The 22,488-nt window shown below is 34.4% G+C and overlaps 1 protein-coding gene across 1 annotated transcript in view; it reads left to right on the top strand.

Annotated features, from left to right (window-relative positions):
* Positions 1–20,858: 20,858 nt before the first annotated feature.
* Positions 20,859–22,488, top strand: part of LOC121392012 (ankyrin-1-like) — a 30,892-nt gene continuing 29,262 nt past the window's right edge. The window contains 3 exon segments of the mRNA XM_041523425.1: positions 20,859–21,003; positions 21,006–21,107; positions 21,110–21,294. Coding sequence (XP_041379359.1) covers positions 20,859–21,003; positions 21,006–21,107; positions 21,110–21,294 — 432 coding nt within the window.

Genomic DNA, 22,488 nt, shown 5'->3' on the forward strand with positions numbered 1-22,488 from the left:
TGCATTATAAATGGAACATATTAGTTTATATAGTTCTCTTGACTTGTGCCCGGTTGTTGTGGGAGGTTGCAAGTTCAAACTAATGAATATTGTTATGGTAAAGTTGGGGTTTGTCTTTCTAGTACCAAAACTTCCTCCTACTCTTGGTCATGTCTTCATCATCTATGCCACAACAGCAGCTAGATCAGTTAATCATGAGACAGGTTCCTGTGGTAGTAGTTCTCCCTCTCTCTCACGCCAGTCCCATTGATGATCAAGGACATATACCACCTTCACTAGATTTGAAAACTTCACATTCTCATAATCAACTACCGGAGGTTGTTATGGATGTCCTAGTCCTCGGAGGTAACTTACATGGATAGATAGATGGACGGATGGATGGACAGACAGATGGATGAGCAGATGGATAAATGGATGGACTCACAGGCATATGGACAGATGTCTGAATACATACAATTAAAATTATCGTCTTGTATTTCAGAAAACTCTGATTCAGCTATTCATAAGTTTTCAATACATCCAAAGAAGAAGGATACAAAAGAGACAGTAAATCAGCAGAGTCTCTGGAGAATAACTTTCATTTAGGTAACTATAGCAACATCTAACAGTCTCTTAATATACTACATTCATCACTAATAATATATAATATAATAGTCTTTTCTCCACTTTTCTTTGCACAGGTTTGATCAGACAATCCAAATAGCTGATGTAAGTACTAATGATGGCACTAATTTATAAACTCTCATTAAGTTTACTATTGCATGTCCTTTTTATAGCTCACTGCTGAAAACTCACATTTGCTTCAAGAGAGAGATAGAATAATGTCAGATCTAAGGGAATCTCAGACTCGTATCTATCAACTCGAGAAAGAGAATGAGAAATTAAAACAAGAAATTGCCACTTCAGAAAACATCCAGAAAGAAAGCAGAAGCAAATCTTCGCTCTCTTCGAGAGAATCGTGGTAAAGTTCTTCGAGGTTTAAACACCCAAACAGAAATTGCCATGGTACAATTTAGACGTGATTTCGAATATTTGAAGAAGAAACAAGTAGAAATGAAGGATGAAACAATTCTGCTCCAAGAAAGAGAAAAATCAAAAGTCTCCTTGAAGCAAACTGTAGCTTGAGAATGGTGTTGAGCAGACGCAAGGTCTTGAAACAGAAAAGTGAAGATGATGAGGGTTTGTTTATGATGAATGGACATAGCCAGTCAAACTCTGTCCAAGTTGAGTTGGCAAAATTTATCAGTCAATTAGACATTTAAGGGAAGTCAGTAATAATTGTAATGTCATAAAGGGAGTATCAGTTGTTATCATGATTTAATCATTGTGTATTTAATGTTATTTAACGCAGCTGTCCTTAATTTTTATCACACTTATTAAATTTTATACTTATAGTGTCAAGATTACAGTATTTGCAAAGGAAATAAATTGAAAAGTACTAGATAATTATAATCAGTATTATTTGATCAATCATCATTTATTATATTCTGTTCTATTGATTTGTGTTGTGTAACAAATTAAATTATAAATGTTAATTTTTGAAATTACTTTTACATATTCAATATACAAACTAAATAGTTAGTTAGTATTATTAAATTTATATACTTGTTTCTAAGTCTCACTTCAATCTATGACATTGTGTTTGAATGGTGGAGTGAAGTAAACGAGCTAGAACCTCCTCTCTGCGCGCATCAGCAAATAGTCTAGCTAGCTAGACCCTCCTCCTTTTGATAAGCTGACGGGTGGAGGAGGGTCTAGAAGCGAACTAGGCTTACTGCCCCATTGGAATGTGGGGCAGTACAGCAATGTTTACATCGTGGTTATAAACTGTTATTACAATTGCCACGTGAACCCATGAGTTCTTTTTTCTGTGTTTGATGTCCTTCCAAATGGAAGCTGAAATGCCACGCTATCGACTCTACACCATGAGAGAAATGGGAGAACCTGAAATATAATAGATTTTTGCCATATCCAGTAGGCAAAGAAATAAAACAAAGATTTCCATCTAAAACTTTTAAGATGGCCTTCCTCTGCTTCTCCTTTAGACAGTCATGAGCCATTTGAAGACAGTCTAATCCAAATTGAATTGCAAGTATCGTCCATATATAACTCCACGGGGCAATTGTAATAACAGTTTATAACCAACATTGCGGTACTGCCCCACATTCCATACATTCCAATGGGGCAGTTCTCTTCTAGACCCTCCTCCGCCCATCAGTTTATCAAAAAGGAGGAGGGTCTAGCTAATCAGCAAAGAGCTCCATAGACGACTAAAGTGACCATGCGTTTCTTATTTTCCTTCGTGTTGGTAAGTAATGATAAAATATTCGTATTTATTTTTATTTTTTAACAGATTACAAGCGGGAAAGTCTTTTTCAACTCAATTGGTGTCTTTCAGCATTGTTACTGCTGGAAGACCTGTACATACTCTAGCCACACTATCTGGTAGCTTCTCTGTAATAGAGTATCTACTTATAAAGTATATCTCTGTCATATAATTGGTGTGTTCATGTTCCTCTATCAAGCTGTTTGGTAAATCAGTTGTATTCACCATCAGTCTGCTACTCTTACCTCAATATGAAATATATCATTAGCATTCTTATTACAAGTCTTCTTTGACTCGATTATCTTAATATCTAATGCACCATTAACATTCTCTTCAATTACCTTAATATCTAATGCACCATTAACGTTCTCTTCAATTATCTTAATATCTAATACACCATTAATGTTCTCTTCAATTACCTTAATATCTAATGCACCACTACTACACTCTTCTTTTTTGACTTAATCATCCTAATATCTAATGTACCACTAGCGTTTTTATTACAAGTCTTCTTTCGACTCAATTATCTTAATATTTAATGCATCATTAATATTCTCTCTTAATATCTAGTGCACTCTTCTCTTGACTTAATCACCCTATTATCTAATGCACATTGAGCATTCTCTTCTCTTGACTAAATTACATCAATTCTCAAATTTCAACACAGTGCATTCTTTGTTGCTAATCTACTCTTGACTCAATTACCTCAATACTTACTTAGCTTATCATCCCCATATATCTTTACTGATTCTATCCAATGAACATTTCTATGTGTGAAACACCCAGCTGCTGAACTTAGAGATCTGTTAAATAAGTGGTACCTTGGTACTCCTCAGCTCTACATCAGATAGAAACTGGATTCATAATCTATTCTTAAGTCAATTACCTCAATATCTGCCGTGACCTAAGTATTCTTGACTCAATTAATCATCTCTTTCTGACACAGCAACAGTAACATTGTAATATAAATCTACATCAATATATATCAACTTTTAGTATCATTGGTGTAAGTGACAATCCAATAGAGCAGATATATAACAAAGGTATGTCATAAAATAAATCTCTAGTATGCATTAAATAAACTGTATGGTGATTATTATTTATTGCATTTTATTATCATGACAACAATTGAATGATTACCTACAAACAATGGATATTGCATTGATTGTTTTCTCTTCTATATCATTCTACAGTTCACAATGTCTATAATCTCAGCTCCCCCTACTCTTGATGTACTGTGTCATGAACTGAAAGAAGTAGTTGAATGGGATCAAGTTGCTTGTAAGTCTCAAAGTTTCTTATGTTGATATTAAGAGTATTGAGGCACAATATGTTGAAATAGCGGCAACGCAAAATGCATTCTTTACAAAAATGTCTGGACCCAAACCAATACCAAACATTCATGGGGCACTGTAGCTGATGCAGTAGAAAGGATCAATCCTGCTGTTGCTGAGTGTATCAGAACAAAATATGCCACTATTCTAGACCAAACACCATTCACTTTACAACATGAAGAATGTACCAATGTCAATGACCAATCTTCAACTAGTGAAGAGCAAGAATTACTTGAATTAGTGTTGATCTTGAAGAAGGTATTATGGAAAAGATCACTGATTTAGAAACACATTTGCTGCACTGGTTGCAGAACACAGGGAATCTTTTCAACAAAGACCCAAATAACTTTTACCCATTTATCAATACTACTAGAATACGCCGAAGAACAGTGGAATGGCCCATACCTGATCTAGATGGTTGCTGATATTACATACATCAAGTTGGTTTACATACTAGATGACATTGGCTTATCTTAATAGTCGACTTCTTCAAAGAATAGTCAAGCATTTGTTTCTGTCTGACACTAACGTTGCTTTATGAAAGTTCAAAATATCAAGATGATTTAGAAACATTCAAAAAACAAAAAAAGAGGCTCTTATTGATAAGATAAAATCAAAGCAGACCCCACACCAGGTAAAGTAAAATAACATTGAAAGTAAAGAAAATGGTGGCTAGACATTACATTAAAGCATTTTGAAGTATTTGGTGAAGCTCCTTTTAAAGATATGATGAGTCACTACATGACATTGTTGTTAGGAGGGCAGTATGTACATCAACTTGGAAAGTATCTAAAGAAATAGCTTACCCTTATAACAAGATCTAGGTTTGATAGTAGAGGAGTTGAAGGAAATTGAGTCATCTCATTAACAGTAGGCACTATTGTAGTCTTCAATTATGAAGATTCACATAGATAACATGACATTTGATCTGGCTCGTTTTAGAAGCTGTTTCAATCTGGTGTCCACTTTCTGCTATAGCTCTTCTTCTGAAGTAGGTGGTAATGATACACACTAACAAGGTCAGGTGAATCAGTGATATCTACTATATGTAAAATGAAAAATCATAATGCTACTACTGTATTATTTGTGGCTAGTCAAAGTGTTTATTTGTTACTACCATCAAATTACTTGACAATGGAGCAGACCTAACCTACCCATGAAAGATGATGACTCAACACCTCTTATGGTAGCCTCTGAAAATGGTTCATGTGATGTTGTTGGGTTATTACTAGAGAAGAATGAATGTTTTGATTAATGCACAAAACAAGCACGGAATAACCGCCATTTTATATTGCTAGCCATAAAGGTCATTCCTCTGTCATTCTACCTTACTTACCAATGGGCCGAGACCTAACCTATCTGATAAGGATGGCCTGACATCTCTTATGGTAGCCAGTAAAATGGTCATGGTGAGGTTATTGGTTATTACTATAGAAAAACGTTTTAATTAATGCACAAAACAAGCATGGGAAAACAGCCATTTCTATTGCTAGCCATACAGGTCATTCCTTTGTCGTCTATATCTTACTTACCAATGGGGCAGACCTTAACATACCTGATGAGGATGGCCTGACACCTCTTATGTAGCCAGTAGAAAGGTCATAGTGATGTTGTTGAGTTATTACTATATAAGAACGTTTGATTAATGCACAAAACAAATATGGAATAACAGCTATTTAATATTGCTAGCCAGAAAGGTCATTCTTCCTCTGTCGTCTCTATCTTACTTAGGAATGGAGCAGACCCTAACCTACCTGATGAAATTGGCTCAACACCGCTTATGGTAGCCAGTAGAAATAGTCCATGGTGATGTTGTTGAGTTATTATTAGAGAAGAATGTTTTCATTAATGCACAAAACAAACATGGAATAACACCATTTCTATTGCTAGCCATACAGGTCATTTCTCCTGTTGTCTCTACCTTACTGAAAAATGGAGCAGACCCTAACCTATCTGATGGAGAGGCCTAACACCTCTTATGGTAGCTAGTCAAAATGGTCATTTTGATGTTGTTAAGTTATTACTAGAGAAGAATGTTTTGATTAATGCACAAAACAGACATGGAGTAAACAGCCATCTATATTGCTAGCCAGAAAGTCATTCCTCTGTTGTCTCTACCTTACTTACCAAGGGGGCAGACCCTAACCTACCTGATGAAAGGCTCGACACCCCCTTATGGTAGCCAGTAGAAATAGTCATGGTGATGTTTTGTTTGAGTTATTACTAGAGAAGAATGTTTTGATTAATGCACAAAACAAACACAGAATAACAGCCCTTTATATTGCAAGCCCAAATGGTCATTTTTCCATCGTCTCTACATTACTTACCAATGGAGCAGACCCTAACCTACCTAAAGAAGATGGCTCAAACACCGCTATATGGTTGCCAGTAAGATGGTCATGGTGATGTTTGTTGAGTTATTACTAGAGAAGAATGTTTTCATAAATGGCTCAAAACAAACATGGAGTAACAGCCATTTATAATGCTAGCCAGAAAGGTCATTCCTCTGTTGTTTTTACCTTACTTACCAATGGGTAGACCCTAACCTACCTAAAAAAAGATGGCTCAACACCGCTTATGGTTTTGCCAGTAAGAATGGTCTGGTGATGTTGTTGAGTTATTACTAGAAGAGAATTTTTTCATTAATGCTCAAAACAAACATGAAATAACCAGCCATTTATAATGCTAGCCAGAAAGGTCATTCCTCTGTGTGTTTTACCCTTACTTACCATGGAGCAACCCTAACCTACTTAAAAAATGGCTCAACACCGCTTATGGTACCAGTAGGAATGGTCATGTGAGGTTGTTGAGTTATTACTAGAGAAGAATATTTTTATTAATGCTCAAAACAAACTGGAATAACAGGCCATTTATATTGCTAGCCAGAAAGTCATTCTTCTGTTTGTTTTACCTACATTACCAAAGCGGCAGATCCTAACCTACCTGAAGAAGATGGCTGGACACCTCTGATTGTAGCGGCAGTCAAAATGCGTCATGGTGATGTTGTTGAGTTATTACTGAGAAGAATGTTTTGATTAATGCACAAAACAAACATGGAGTAACAGCCATTTATATTGCTAGCCAGAATGGTCATTCCTCCGTCACTCTACCTTACTTACCAATGGAGCAGACCCTAACCTACCTGAAGAAGATGGCTGGACACCTCTTATGGTAGCCAGTCAAAATGTCATGGTGATGTTGTTGAGTTATTACTAGAGAAGAATGTTTTTGATTAAGCACAAAACAAACATGGAGTAACAGCCATTTATATTGCTAGCCAGAATGGTCATTCTCTCCGTCATCTCTACCTTACTTACCAATGACAGACGCCTAACCTACCTAAAAAAGATGGCTCAACACCGCTTATGGTAGCCAGTAGGAATGGTCCATGGTGATGTTGTTGAGTTTTATAGAGAAGAATATTTTTATTATGCTCAAACAAACATGGAATAAAGCCATTTATAATGGCTAGCAGAAAGGTCATTCCTCTGTCATCTCTACCTTATTCACCAATGGGGCAGACCCTAACCTACCTGATGAGAATGCTCAACACCTCTTATGGTTAGCCAGTAAAAGTGGTCATGGCGATGTTTTGAGTTATTACTAGAGAAGAATGTTTGATTAATGCAAAACAAACATGGAGAAACAGCTATTATATTGCTAGTCATCATGGCACAACCTTCTGTTGTATCTAGCTTTCTTCTTATGAGGCAGACCCAACCTATACACATACATTGGATGGACCACCACTTATGATAGCTTGTTCAAAAGGACATGATAATGTTGTGAGAGAGTTATCAAAAAACAAATTAATATCAATCACCAACCTCTACTGGTACTACAGCACTACATCTTTTTCTTTTCAATGGACATGAAATATTGTCAGGCAACTGCTAAAAAGTGGTTGCAATCAAAAATTCCTAAAAGACATATTAACAAGACTACCTCTTGATAAAGCCAAACAAAATCATCACCATAATATTGTATGCCTACTTCAAGAGGAACTATGACTGATTTTGTATAATATCACCAGTTTGAATCAGGTTATGGATCAGCTACTGTCTCACCATCTATTATTTAATCTATAAGACGATTATTTGTGACAACCCATTTCTTATAGCTGTATAGTTTAAAATTGATTGAGACAGTAGGTAACGATTTAAGTCCCTGAGATTGTTTTAAAATGGAAAACTAATTGACCATTTTGAAAAATAAAATGTAGAATGCAAATAGCTATTTTGATGTTAATTAGTACAAATTAATTAAGATAAGTGCATCTTTTAGGCGTTGTATTTCATAACTAATATAATTTGCTGAAAGAGTTTAATGTGTTTTATTGAATGTGTTTGTTAAAATTAAAATAAAATGAATATTATTATATTCATGTTATTGATTACTAGAATAACTAGTAACGAACAATGTCATGAATTTATAACATTGGAAACCACAAAAAATGAGAGTACCAAACTAGTTAGAAACCTATAATTTGAGCAATATAACAGAATAGTTTAACAACAGTTTATTAACTCTCTAAGTCTCTTTTTCAAATATATAAATTTTTTCAGTGTTAGAATTAATGACATATTGTAATATAACAAATCAAATATAATAAGTGATATAATGACTTATTTTGGAGGAATAGATGATGGCAGAACTACTGGGCAGGATAGAACAAGAGAGGTCTAAGATATTCTACACCCATTTTTAGTTCATGTACAACAAATTGAAAATGTCAAGCAGTTTCCTAGACCTTCCCTCCCTCCCAGTGAATGGTTAACTTATGAGATCAGTACCAATAACATGCTTTTATATTTACACAAATCTAACTAATAGTGATATCCTTAGGCCTCATTTTTCTCTTCCAAGCCTCAAAAGAGATGTACCCTGACATACACTTTCTAACTTTACTTTGGGGATTTCATACTTGATACTATTACATCTGTCAATTACTATATATGTAACTGATGAAGCTCCAGATTCTGTGTAATTGAGGTCATTTTTCTCTCCAGGTGGGATATCTTCTTTGATCCCATTAATGGCTAATCATATGATGAGGATGACCTATACCCCTCCTCAGAATTAATGTCAAATGGTCTCTTAAACAAGGTAAGGAACAGAAACTTCTAATAGAGAAATATTTGAAAGATTTTATTTTGCTTGTGTACAGGAGACCGTGTGGTCCATCTTGTAGCGTAAGAAGTAGTTTTAGTCACGTACCTCCAGATGTTTGATGAAAAGTCATGCTCAGATATTGAATCAATAGAAAAAATTTTACTAATTCTATTCCTAATTTATCAAAATCCAAGCAACTAAGGCATTGCTGTTCTTTTTCTTTCAGTTCTTGGTAACAGATATCTTCAGTCAAGAATTTAGGAGGGAAAACGTCATGAGGAAAATCCATTCTCTAAAGAGGTCATAAACTGCCTACCTCTACACAAAGAGGGCTTCAAAAGACCTTTCTTCTCCCTGTGATTCAAAACCCACTTCCATCTCTCTTCCATTAAACATCACCAATGCCAAACTATGGTATCCACCTCTTGTCCAATGATCAACAATCCATCAATCACATAAAGTAAGTTATAACATAGCAATAAAAGATGACAGATTGCATCATCTGGTGGTACTAGTAGATTCAGACTTATTAGAAAACCATTTCACATCAAGTCTAAGCCATTATAATGGAAGGTATTATCAAAATATCACTTCATCAGCATCTCATTTTCAAATGAGGTCATACCAACAGCCAATCTTGATGACCAACTCTCAGATGAATTTGATGGTCCTCAACAGGACCTTTTACTGACATAGTTGAACCCTCTCCTCAATAACATGGAGCAATAATTCTTGGACATAACACTATACTCAAGTAAGTTCAGTTTTCTTGTCTGTTCATCCAGGACCTGCTCACACTTATATTCATGTTTTATTTTTATTAGTACTTTCATATAATAATTTATAAATTTATTTAATTACTTTTGTATTCATTGCCAATGTCATTTATGTTACCATTACAACATGCATCTCACCCAACTACAAACACTTACTAAAATAATTCAAAACCTAATCATGTGTAAACTCATATTATAATTATCTAATTCAGCAATCAAAACACAGTTGTGGTTTGCATGTTTATAAATAATATTTATTTCTGTTTCAATGCACCAAAATATAATCCTCTTGTAAAATTGGACACAATTTTTACAATGGCGTTGCAAGACTGAGCATTTTGGTTAGCTAACTGAAGCACTAGAAACAATACAATCAAATTATTGCAGATTTTTAAAGACAAAATACATTCATAATAAGATATACTCTTAAAAATACTTACATGTTTTTTTTCTTTGCACAACGTTTTGCTGATCTACTATAGTTTTTCGCTTCTTTGTGATGTTGTGGAGCTGATGTCAAGTTAGTTTGTTGATGCTGTAGTTACATCATTATGATGTAATATACTATGACATATGATGAGTTAGTCTCTTACTTCATCTCGAAATATAAATATTGTTCTCCTTTAGCAAAGAACTCACAAGAGGCTGACAATAGCCTGTCAACAACTTCAGTTTCAGCTTGTGTCAATCGATACTACATTTCCAAAGGAAAAATATGTGTACTTGTATGTTTAATCAAAGAACTGACTTCGTGTGGGACTCCCAAAAACGTAATAAAGAAGCAGACAGGCCATAAATTCGTTAATATACCTATTAGTTTACAATCAACTATAACTATCATTGCATGCATCACTCACCTGTTCCATAAAATAGTTGATCAGCAGTACTATTTGTAGTCTTTGAAAAATTCCCAGACACCACTGTAAGTGATGTCGCTAAGTACTTTCTTGTATACAATTTCATTTCTTTTCAAAAACAATATATTTTCTATAAACAAATGAAGTGCCAATGGGACTTAATTTCATTGATGTATTCTGCTGTCTTCTGGAACAAAAATATATTTATGTACCCCAATTTTCATTGATGAACTGATGTTTGGACTGCCTATTGTAGAACTAACATGGACTTTTTCTCTTCTTTTTCCTACTTGAAAGGCAACCAGGCCTGAAACTGTTCGGCTACATCAATGCAAAAGCCCACAAAAAATATCCATCAGCACCGCATTTCTATTGGATCGAAAGCGAACTTGTAATTTTCTGTGGTTCATAACCTTGTTCATTAATGTTAAAGTCAGAATAGGTATTATTATCAACACCAACACATCCACATGTTGAAACATCTTGACCACCCATGAGTCTCGAGTAAGTGTAAGAAAATCAGGACACTCACCTAATTGATAATATTTGCTAGTGCATGGAGACATACACTGTAAAAATTGAATAGTTGGTTTAACCAATACATGGTTATATGGTTGCATATGGAAAAGTAAACTTAAAACATATTGATTACTAATGTGTTATGAAATTATGGCTATGTAGCTATTAAGCAGTAGTACATAGTAATGAAAACAGTATTATGATTACTATTCAACAAAAGTAAGTTTGTAATTGCAACCTGTATAACCGAATATGGTTATATCCACCAATCAATTTTTACAGTGTACATATACATATAGTACACTTACCTGAGTCAGTAGGATTTTCAATTTTATGTGTAGAAAAATTGGTTGTAAAAACAAGAATTGATCTTCTTCACATTGTATGTCATTAAGCACAAAACAACATGTCATCATAACACCTATGTACATTGTGACTATATTATTATTATTATACAATTGCAACTTACTGTTGATTGTAATATCCTGGGTGAAATATTCGGTAAGCTACATATCCATTACCTTCAGAGTACAATAAAGGTTGATCATCGCAGATTGTACTTCTTTTAAGTTTGCATGTAACAGGATCCGTGTTTTTAATTGTTATATCGTTGTGACAGTGACTGCACTACATATTAAGAGCTAAAATAGGAGAAAATAATACATTAATTTATTTACTTTTTTCCTCTTATTCCATTGATAACATCATTCATTCTAGCACAAGTGAGTTGAGGTGGAATATCCTTCAAAGGTGGAGTATCCCTACAAGGACACTGACTTGAATTCACAACCACATCAATGGTTGAAAAGAGCAGAAGAACAAGGCGAATCTTACCATTATATTTGCTGAACAGACCAGAGAAAGGGTAATTAAGTAGACTCAAACTGAAGTAGGCGAACCTGTATGATACTAGATCAGTTTACTGGTAACAATGGCATGGTTCGCCTACGAGTAATTCCAGTTTTGGCCTTCTAAAAAAATTATTTTTATTATTATTATTGACGAAATGAAGTGTCCCAATAATCTACTGCTAGTTTAAAGGGCACAAACAGAACAGAACAATAATAAACGAAATAGTATTAAAAGATGTAGTATGATTAATAAGACAGAAATAAAAATAAGTGATTGATGTATCTGATAAGTTTTAGTGTGATAAGTAATAGCAAGTGGATAAATAAGCATATTTAACTTTGACTTTAAAAGTGATTAGAGATGAGTTAGATTTCACATGATAAGGAAGTGAATTCCACAAGAGAGAACGGAAAGAGACAAATAAGTTTTTTGTGAAGCAGATGAGGGGAAGAAAAAGTGATGGTAAAAGGTGAGAGAATCAAAGTGATAATTAAGAATGACTTGGAGGAGATTTGTGAATGAAAATATCAGAAGGAACATAAAGGATGTTGTTAGTAATTTTATAGAGAAGACATAACTTAGAAATAGAGCAACAGTTGAGAGGGACAGAAGGTTAAAAGTTGAGAGAAGAAATGAGTAATCACTGTCCCAGTTTATGCATGATAGCACATTTTTAGAGAAAGTGTTGAGTTTTTTCAAGAATTTCAGAATGGTGAAGATACTGTAGGTCCCAGACAGAGGAGCAATAGCAGAAAAACATGTACTTCAGAAGTAAATAAAGTGAGGATTTTACAGTGAGTTTTAAACAAATACCACACCATGGCGGTTACAATCACAATGGAATAATAGACAGAGCAGACATATCAGATTGGGACTGTCAGCAGATAGCCAAGATTCCACAATACAGCAGATGAGATTAAGGACAGAGCAGAGAGTCAGAGAGCAGTCATGCTGTGAGCATTAAAACAGAAAATTTTTTATGATTTTGATGATGTGAGTTGTAAGCAGGATGACAAAAGAGTGGACAAGCAATGCTTGACAAAGGTCTGAAAGAACAGGGAAGAAGGATTGGGAGAAAGAAGAGTGAGAGGTGGAGAGTGACAAGCTTGCAAGTAAAGAGAAGTTGGGACATTGGAGTGAAGAGTGGATGTGAGGAGGTAGTAGAGGGTAGGGTTGAGAAGAAGGAGGAAGTAGAGGGCAAGATGGGTTGGGTTGGAGGGTTGGTGGCAGGCAGAGTGAAGTGGGTAGACTGGATTGAAGATTCTTCATAATTGTTGATGGTAGTAGCTTTGCTGTGTTCCCAGGAAGAGTGATATCCTTGTTCTATTTGTTTGATCTAACTGGTTGAACTAGTTTGACTAACAGGACTGAGGGTGCCTTTTTACTGGTATAGGGGACTGAATGAGTCACTGGAAATTGGTGAGGCTTGCTGTTGGAGTTTAGATGATGTAGATGGGTCAACACCACTAGGAATTGAAAGTAATCTAGGAAAGAAATAATGCAATAATTTCTTAGTTCTCTCTCTCTCTCTCTCTCATTTCTAAAAGGGACAGAGATACCCTTTCTTCATTATCCATTCAGAAGTGGTCACAGAGGACAATGGATTTTTAAGGAATGTCTCCAAGTAAACCTCGACCATGATCTAAAAGATTGTTAAACACATTTTTCAATCAAAACTAAGATCTATTAAACTTACCTACATGTACACAAGTTTAAAGAATTTGTCACAAAACAACAAAATTGTTATTCTATAGAAAAACATAAAAATGTAGTAGCTACACAACAAAAATGTGAAAATCACTCATTAAGAACATTAGACAGACTCTTTATCAATCTATAAACTATAGTTTCATACTAGCTAATTTCTATTGAGAAAATATTTATATCACTAAGGACCGTTTCTAAGTATCTATAATGGAAATGTACATACTTCATCACAATATCTGGTACTACTGTACACACTTGTTTTGATGTAATTCTGTAAGTGATAATGTTTTCTGTCCAATAAAGGAAAATTATGCATGGATAACCAACATGTTGTGTTATTTAACCACTATATTGAGAACACCTCTTATACTACAATCAGTTTCATGTGAGGATTCCTAACCATTATATGCCAAATTGTCCTGAGCCAATGATTTTTGTATTTATAATTATGAAAAACTATAGTTTCCGTATCAAATTTATCATTATATCATTAAATTTATGTATCGGATGATACTTGTAAAACCTGTTCAAACAGCATGTCCTTGTCTCAATGTACATAAAAATCAAGATTTCATAATGGTTCAACTTCATGTAATAGACCAGAAGTGTCCTAATAGATCATAAATGGATGAATGCCCATTTAAATGGATAGACAAACAAACAATGAATAAAATCACTGCATACAATATTGGCAGGAGGAATGGATGATAGATGGATGGACAGATAAACTAAATGGATAATTGCTGGGAAAATGGATTGCATATAACACATGTATATAGATAGGTTAATAGAATGTTTACGTTTAGAAAACAAACATTTTCTTCCAGTTTTAATAATACCTACTACAGCATCTTGACTGCTAATAAATAACAAAAAATTAATTTTTAGCTAATTACAGGGGTTAAACCCTTACTAGTTCAAAGACGTATCTTTTCAGTATATACAATATTTGATCATGTGACTGTTTGTAATTTGTATAAGAGATGTAATATGTGTACATAAACCTTGGCCTAAGGTTAGTAAACAAATAACACAGCAACTTTTTTTAAAAAATATCACTTTTGATGAAGCCAGGTCCATTTCATTAACATTTGCAACCAATTCCTCTCCATACAATTGCCAATAACCCTATCAATGTTTCTACTCACCGTGTCTCATTTCACAGTACTAGCCATCATTAGAGACAACAATATTTCATCATCAGTTAGTAATGGTAATGAAGTTCTGTTCAGGAAGGACTACTTTATTATATTGATATAACATTGTTTTGTCTTTGTCTTAATTAATAACATTCTTTTACAACAGTGTGATGGCATCTATATATTATATACTTGTGTCAAAAAAACAATTATATACATAATTATTTCACACCGACGGTTTTGTTGAATTGAAAATGAATTTATCCTTTTGCTTGCAAATTTTAAAATCCAAAAATAATTAATATAAAAGTAGACTCTATTTGAGTCAGTCAAACATTTGGTTAAAATAGATTATTAAGAAAGGATCTATTTTCCCATAATCAATATTCAATTTTTGTTAGAAGATAGAAAAACATGATACATTCAAATTTGAAATTTGTTTTTATATTAGAAGATAATAAAAAATTCGCTTATAACATTCAAATTGAAAGTTGTTCTACATGCTGATTGATAAGAGAGTTTATATTATAAATTTCATCATAAAATGAACAGAATCAGTTTCAGTTTATTTTTTTAGATATTTTCAAATCCTCAATATTGAATTACATATTGCTTGAAACCAAAACTCTCTTGAAAAATATTGCTTAAAAAAAACCTGAACCACTGCCTTCAGTATCTACCTGTCTTGACACAGCCAGCTATGTAACAGTATTTTGTGATTTCATATCTATAACAATTCCAACAGTTATTTCTATCCTTGTATGTCTCAAAAGTCAGCTCTTTTATCTGTAAGTGCAAGGGGATGGTTTGCAGACCTAGCTCTCTTCTCTATCTCCTTGGATATGCTTGTTCACGCTTCAATTGATTTGTTTAATTAACACATAATAATAAAAACATTATCTAAAGTACTGAGCAAATTAAATTGAGTACGTATCATTTTACTTGTTTTCTAAGTTCCAATTTTAATTCCTTTATGTACTGACTATGGGATGGTGCAGTGCCCAAACGCACAACTCGCTTAATACGAGTGGGCGTCTGAGCAAGACCCCTCCTTTTTTTGCGCTCATCAGCAAAGAGGGTGGTCCTACTCCTTGCATCTTTTTCTTGTGAAGGGTAAGAAATAATAAAATACTCTTTTTTACTTATTAGTTTATTAACAGATTGTAAGTGCAAAAAGTCATTTTAAATCAATTGCCTCAGAATTGTTTACTGTTGGAGACCTGTACATACTCTACCCCACAGTGTCCTTGTAGCTTCTCAGTAATAGTATCTACTATAACAGTATATCTCTGTCCATATTTGTAATTTGTATGTTCATGTTCCTCTATTAAAGCTGTTTGGTGAATCATTGTATGCACATATCAATCTGCTACTCTTACCACAATATCCAATATACCCCTAGTGGCATTCTTCTATCAAAATGTGGCATAGACGTTCTTATTACAAGTCTTCTTTTTAACTAAATTACCTTAATATCAATATACCACCAGTGCACTCTTGCTATCAAATGTACCATTACGCTTCTATTACAATCTTCTTTTTGACTAAATTACACAATATCCATATACCACAGTGCACTCTTCTATCAAATGTGTCATTAGCGTCTTATTACAAGTCTTCTTTTAACAAATACCTTAATATCCAATCTACCATCAGAACCCTCTTCTATCAAATGTTACCATTAGTGTTCTTATTACAAGTCTTCTTTTGACTAATTACCTCAATATCTAATATACCACTAGTGTACTCTTCTATCAAATTACCATTAGCGTTCTTATTACAAGTCTTCTTTTGACTAATTACCTCAATATCTAATATACCACTAGTGTCTAATTCCTATCACAATGTACTATTAGCGTCTTATCACAAGTCTTCTTGTCTCATTACCATTAGAGATTACCATTAGAGATCTCTACTAAATACTGGTGACTTGATACTCCCATTCATATCTCATATAGAAACTGGACTTGCAGTATATTCGTGAACATCAATTGCCTCATTATTTGCTGTGACCTAAGAGTTCTCATTACTTCTTGACTCAATGAATCATCTCTGGGACACAGTGACAATAAAAGTTGTAATCTAATCTACAGATCAACATATTTATGCATACCCCCCACAACCACTTCTAGTATTGTGGATGATCTATAGAGCAGATCTATATCACAGAGGTATGTCATAAAATAAATATCTCTAGTATGATTAAATAACTGTATGGTGCTTATTATTTATTGCATTTGATTGTCATGACAACAATTGAATGATTACATAAAACAATGGCTATAGCATTGATTGTTTCTCTTCTATATATCAATTCTACAGTTCACAATGTCTGATAATCTCAGTCCACCTACTCTTGTGTATATGTGACGAAATGAAAGAATTAGTAGAATGGGATCAAGTAGCTATATATCTCAAGATACCTCATGTTGATATTAAGGCATATCGAGGGCAATTTTCAAAAATAAGCAACCGCAAAATGCAGTGTTTGCAAAAATGTTGGACCAAAACCAATACTGAACATTCGTGGCGTACTGTAGCTGATGCAGTAGAAAGGATCAATCCTGCTGTTGCTGAGTGTATCAGAACAAAATATGCTACTATTCTAGACCAAACACAACTCACTGTAAAAACATGAAGAACATAGCAATGTCAATGATGACCAACCATCAACTAGTGATCATGACTCCATCATTGAAGAACAAGAGCCAATTGAGATTAATGTAAAGCTTAAAAAAGGCATAGTAGAAAAGATCACTGAGTTTTTAGAACACACATTTGCTGCACTAGTTGCAGAAACACAGGGAGACTTTTCAACAAAAACAAAACAAACTTTTACCATTTTATCGATACTTAAGAATACGACAGAAGAACAGTGGAATGCCATACCTGATCTAGATGTTGCTGATATCACATACAACAAACTGTTTAATATACTAGATGACCACTGGAATTATCTTAATAGTCGACTTCTTCAAAGAATAGTCAAGCAGTTTCTGTCCTGACACTATCTTGCCTTGTGAAGTTCAGAAATATCAAGATGATTTAGAAACATTCAAAACAACAAAAATGAGGGCTCTTATTGATAAGATAAAATCAAAGCAAGACACACCCAGGTAAAGTAAAAATAACATTGAAAGTAAAGAAAATGTGGTTAGACATTACATTTAGCATTTTGAGTATTTTGGTGAACTCCTTTTCAAAGAATATGATGAGTCACTACATGCATTGTGTTAAGGAGGGTAGTTTATACATCACATGGAAAGTATCTAAAGAAATAGCTTACCTTATAACAAGATCTAGGTTTTGACTGTCAAGAGCTTTAAAAGCGATTGGAGTCATCTCACTAAACAGTAAGGAACTGATGTAGTCTTTATTATGAAGATTCACAAGATAACATGACATTTGACTCAGCTCTTTTAGAAGCTGTTCAATCTGGTGGTCCACTTTCTGCTATAGCTCTTCTTCTTGAAGTAGGTGGTAATTATACACAACTAACAAGATCAGGTGAATCAGTGATATCTATCTATATGTAAAATGAAATAATAATAATTGCTACTACTAGTATTAGTTGTGGCTAGTCAAAGTGGTTATGTATTATCTAAACAAGCTTACTTACCGATGGAGCAGACCCCTAACCTACCTGATAAAGATGGCTGGACACCTCTTATAGGTAGCTCGTAAAAATGGGTCATAATGATGTTGTTGAGTTATTACTACTAAAGAAGAATGTTTTGATTAATGCACAAAATAAACATGGAATGACAAGCCATTCATCTTGCTAGCTGGAATGGTCACTCTTCTGTCATCTTTACCTTACTTACCAAAGGGGCAAACCCTAACCTACCTGATGAAAATGGTCAAAACCTCTTATGTTAGCTTGTCGAAATGGTCATATTGATGTCATTAAGTTATTACTAGAGGGAAATGTTTTCATTAATGCACAAAATAAACATGGTATAACAGCCATTTATATTGCTAGCCATAATGGTCACTCTTCTGTCGTCTCTACTTTACTTACCAATGGGGCAGACCCTAAACCTACCTGATAATATGGCTGGACACCTCTTATGGTAGCCTATGAAAATGGTCACATTGATGTTTATGAGTTAATTTTAAATAATATTCCAATAAATATCCAAAACAAAGAAGGACGAACATCCATTTCTATTGCTAGCTATAATGGTCAATTCTTCTCTTGTCTCTACCTTACTTACCAATGGGGCAGATCCAAACCTACCTGATGAAGATGGCTGGACACCTCTTATGGTACCAGTCCAAATGGTCATCATGATGTTGTTGAATTATTACTTAAAGAAGAATGTTTTGATTGATGCACAAAATAAGCATGGAATTACAGCCATTGTATTGCTAGCCATAATGGCCACTCTTCTGTTATCTCTAACCATACTTACATACCAAGGGCAGACCCTAATTTACCTGATGAAGATGGCTGGACACCTCTTATGGTAGCTAGTAAAAAATGGTCATAATGAGGTGTTGAATTATTACTTGAGACAAATGTTTGGTTAATGCCACAAAATAAGCACGGAATAACAGCCATTTATAATGCTAGCCATAATGGTCACTTAGATGTTGTCTCTATCTTACTTATCAATGGAGCAGACCTAATTTACCAGATGAAGATGGCTCATGCCTCTTATGGTAGCTAGTCGAAATGGTCATGTGATGTGTTGAATTATTACTAGAGAAGAATGTTTTTTGTTAATGCACAAAACAAAGCGTGGAATAACAGCCATTTGTATTGCTAGCCATAATGGCCACTCAGCTGTTGTCTCTACCTTACTTACCAATGAGCAGACTCTAATTTACCTGATGAAGATGGCTGGACACCTCTTATGGGTAGCTAGTAAAAATGGTCATTGGGATGTTGTTGCAGTTATTACTAAGACAAATGTTTTGACTAATGCACAAAATAAGCATGGAATTACAGCCATTTGTATTGCTAGCCATAAGGCCACTCAGCTGTATCTCTACCTTACTTACAATGGAGCATACCCTAATTTACCTGATGAAGATGGCTGGACACCTCTTATGGTAGCTAGTAAAAATGGTCATGATGATGTTGTTCAGTTATTACTTGAGACAAATGTTATGTTAATGCACAAAATAGCACGGAATAACAGCCATTTGTATTGCTAGCCATAATGGCCACTCAGCTGTTGTCTCTACCTTACTTACCAATGGAGCAGACCCAAATTTTACCTGATGAAGATGGTGGACACCTCTTATGGTAGCTAGTAAAAATGGTCATAATGATGTTGTTGAATTATTACTTAAGACAAAATGTTTTGGTTAATGCACAAAATAAGCATGGAATTACAGCCATTTGTATTGCTAGCCATATGGCCACTCAGCTGTTGTCTCTACCTTACTTACCAATGGTGGCAGACCCTAATCTACCTGATGAAGATGGTTACACACCTCTTATGGTAGCTAGTAAAAAATGGTCATAATGATGTTTGTTGAATTATTACTAAGGAAGAATGTTTTGGTTAATGCACAAGGTAAAATGGAATACAGCCTATTTGTATTGCCAGCTGGAATGGTCATTTCTCTGTCGTCTCCATCTTACTTACCAATGGGGCAGACCCAAACCTACCTGATGAAGATGGCTCAACACCTCTTATGGTAGCTAGTCAAAATGGTCATCATGATGTTGTTGAATTATTACTAAAAGAACGTTTGATTATGCACAAAACAAAGACAAAAACAGCCATTTATAATGCTAGCCATAATGGTACTCTTCTGTCGTCTCCATCTTACTTACCAATGGGGCAAACCCTAACCTACATGATGAAGATTCAACACCTCTTATGGTAGCCAGTCAAAATGGTCATCATGATGTTGTTGAATTATTACTAAAGAAGAACGTTTTGATTAATCCAAACAAATACAAAAAAACAGCCTTAATTGCTAGCCATAATGGTCACTCTTTCTGTCGTCTCCATCTTACTTACCAATACCCTAACCTACCAGATGAAGATGGCTCAACACCTCTTATGGTAACCAGTCAAAATGGTCATCATGATGTTGTTGAATTATTACTGAAGAAAAATGTTTTGATTAATGCACAAAACAAAGAAAAAAAACAGCCATTTATAATGCTAGCCATAATGGTCACTCTTCTGTCGTCTCCATCTTACTTACCAATGGGGCAGACCCTAACCTACCAGATGAAGATGGCTCAACACCTCTTATGGTAGCCAGTCAAAATGGTCACCAATGATGTTGTTGAATTATTAGTAGAGAAGAATGTTATGATTAATGCACAAAATAAGCATGGCATAACAGCCATTTTTAACGCTAGCCATAATGGCCACTCAGCTGTTGTTTTTACCTTACTTACCAATGGGGGAGACCGAGCCTACCTGATAAAGATGGCTGGACACCTCTTATGGTAGCTAGTCAAAATGGTCATGGTAATATTGTTGAGTTATTACTAAAGAAGAATGTTATGATTAATGCACAAATAAGAATGGAATTACAGCCATTTGTATTGCTAGCCATAATGGTAACTCAGCTGTTGTTTCTACCTTAATTACCAATGGGGCAGACTTGAGCCTACCTGATAAAGATGGCTGGATACCTCTTATGGTGGCCAGTCAAAATGGTCATAATGATGTTGTTGAGTTATTATTAGAGAAGAATGTTTCGATTAATGCACGAAACAAACATGGAGAAACATACAATTTATATTGCTAGCTGCATCATGGTCACTTTTCTGTTGTATCTAGCTTTCTTACCTTATGGGGCAGACCCAAACCTATACACATACATTGGATGGACACCACTTATGATAGCTTGTTCAAAAGGACATGATAATGTTGTGAGAGAGTTATTAAAAAAAAAAATTAATATCAATCACCAAGCTTCTGCTGGTACCACAGCACTACACCTTTCTTGTCAGTATGGACATGAAAATATGTCAGGCAACTACTAAAAAGTGGTGCTAGTCCATTTTAAAAGAAGTATTAAACCAAGACACCTCTCGATAAAGCCAAACAAATCATCACCATAATATTGTATCTTTACTTCAAGAAAAACTATATTTCTTTCTATAATTTTGAGCAAATATCATTAGCAACTTCTATTGACTCAGGTTTTACAGTTGGTGGATATCAAATGATCTCTCATCAATAGCAGACACTGATATTTTACAAGTATCTGATCTCGAAGACAATGATGAGACAACTAATTTCTAGTAGCTGTATAGTTAAGTTGATTGAGACAATCTTAATGTGTTTATTTTTCCCAATGATGAAGTTACCTGACAGAAAACACGAAACATCTTGAATGTTTGTATAAATCAAAAACAAATTGTATTATTTTATGTTATGATTATGGAATAAAGTTAATGAGCAATGTTTGTGAACTGTTAAAACTGTAAACCACAAGATGAAATGTACCAAAGATAGTGTAGAAACCACAGCTTGAGCAATATACTGAATACTTTAACAACTAAAGTTTATTACTCTCCAATTTTTTTCAAATAAATTATTTTCAAGTGTTAGAATTAATAACATATTGTAATAATATAAATCAAATATTAATAAGTGATATAATGACTTATTTGCTTCAATGTAGAAATGATTTCCAGTTAGGTTGGCACCCTTGATGGGTAGATCCTCTTGTAGAATATGAAGGAATAGATGATGGACTACAGGATAGGATGGACAAGAGAGGTCTGAAGATATAAAGTAACTTATAAGCACTCACCTGTGAAGAGTATGATGCACTGTTGTACCACTCTGATACTAATATCATTATGTCTAGAGCACTATAATCAGCTGCGGAAACCACACCCCATCTGCCATGATTAAGCCATCTTTGTCCTTTATGTCT

Source organism: Gigantopelta aegis, unplaced genomic scaffold, assembly GCF_016097555.1.
Source record: "Gigantopelta aegis isolate Gae_Host unplaced genomic scaffold, Gae_host_genome ctg3260_pilon_pilon, whole genome shotgun sequence".
Taxonomy (NCBI): Eukaryota; Metazoa; Mollusca; class Gastropoda; order Neomphalida; family Peltospiridae; genus Gigantopelta; species Gigantopelta aegis.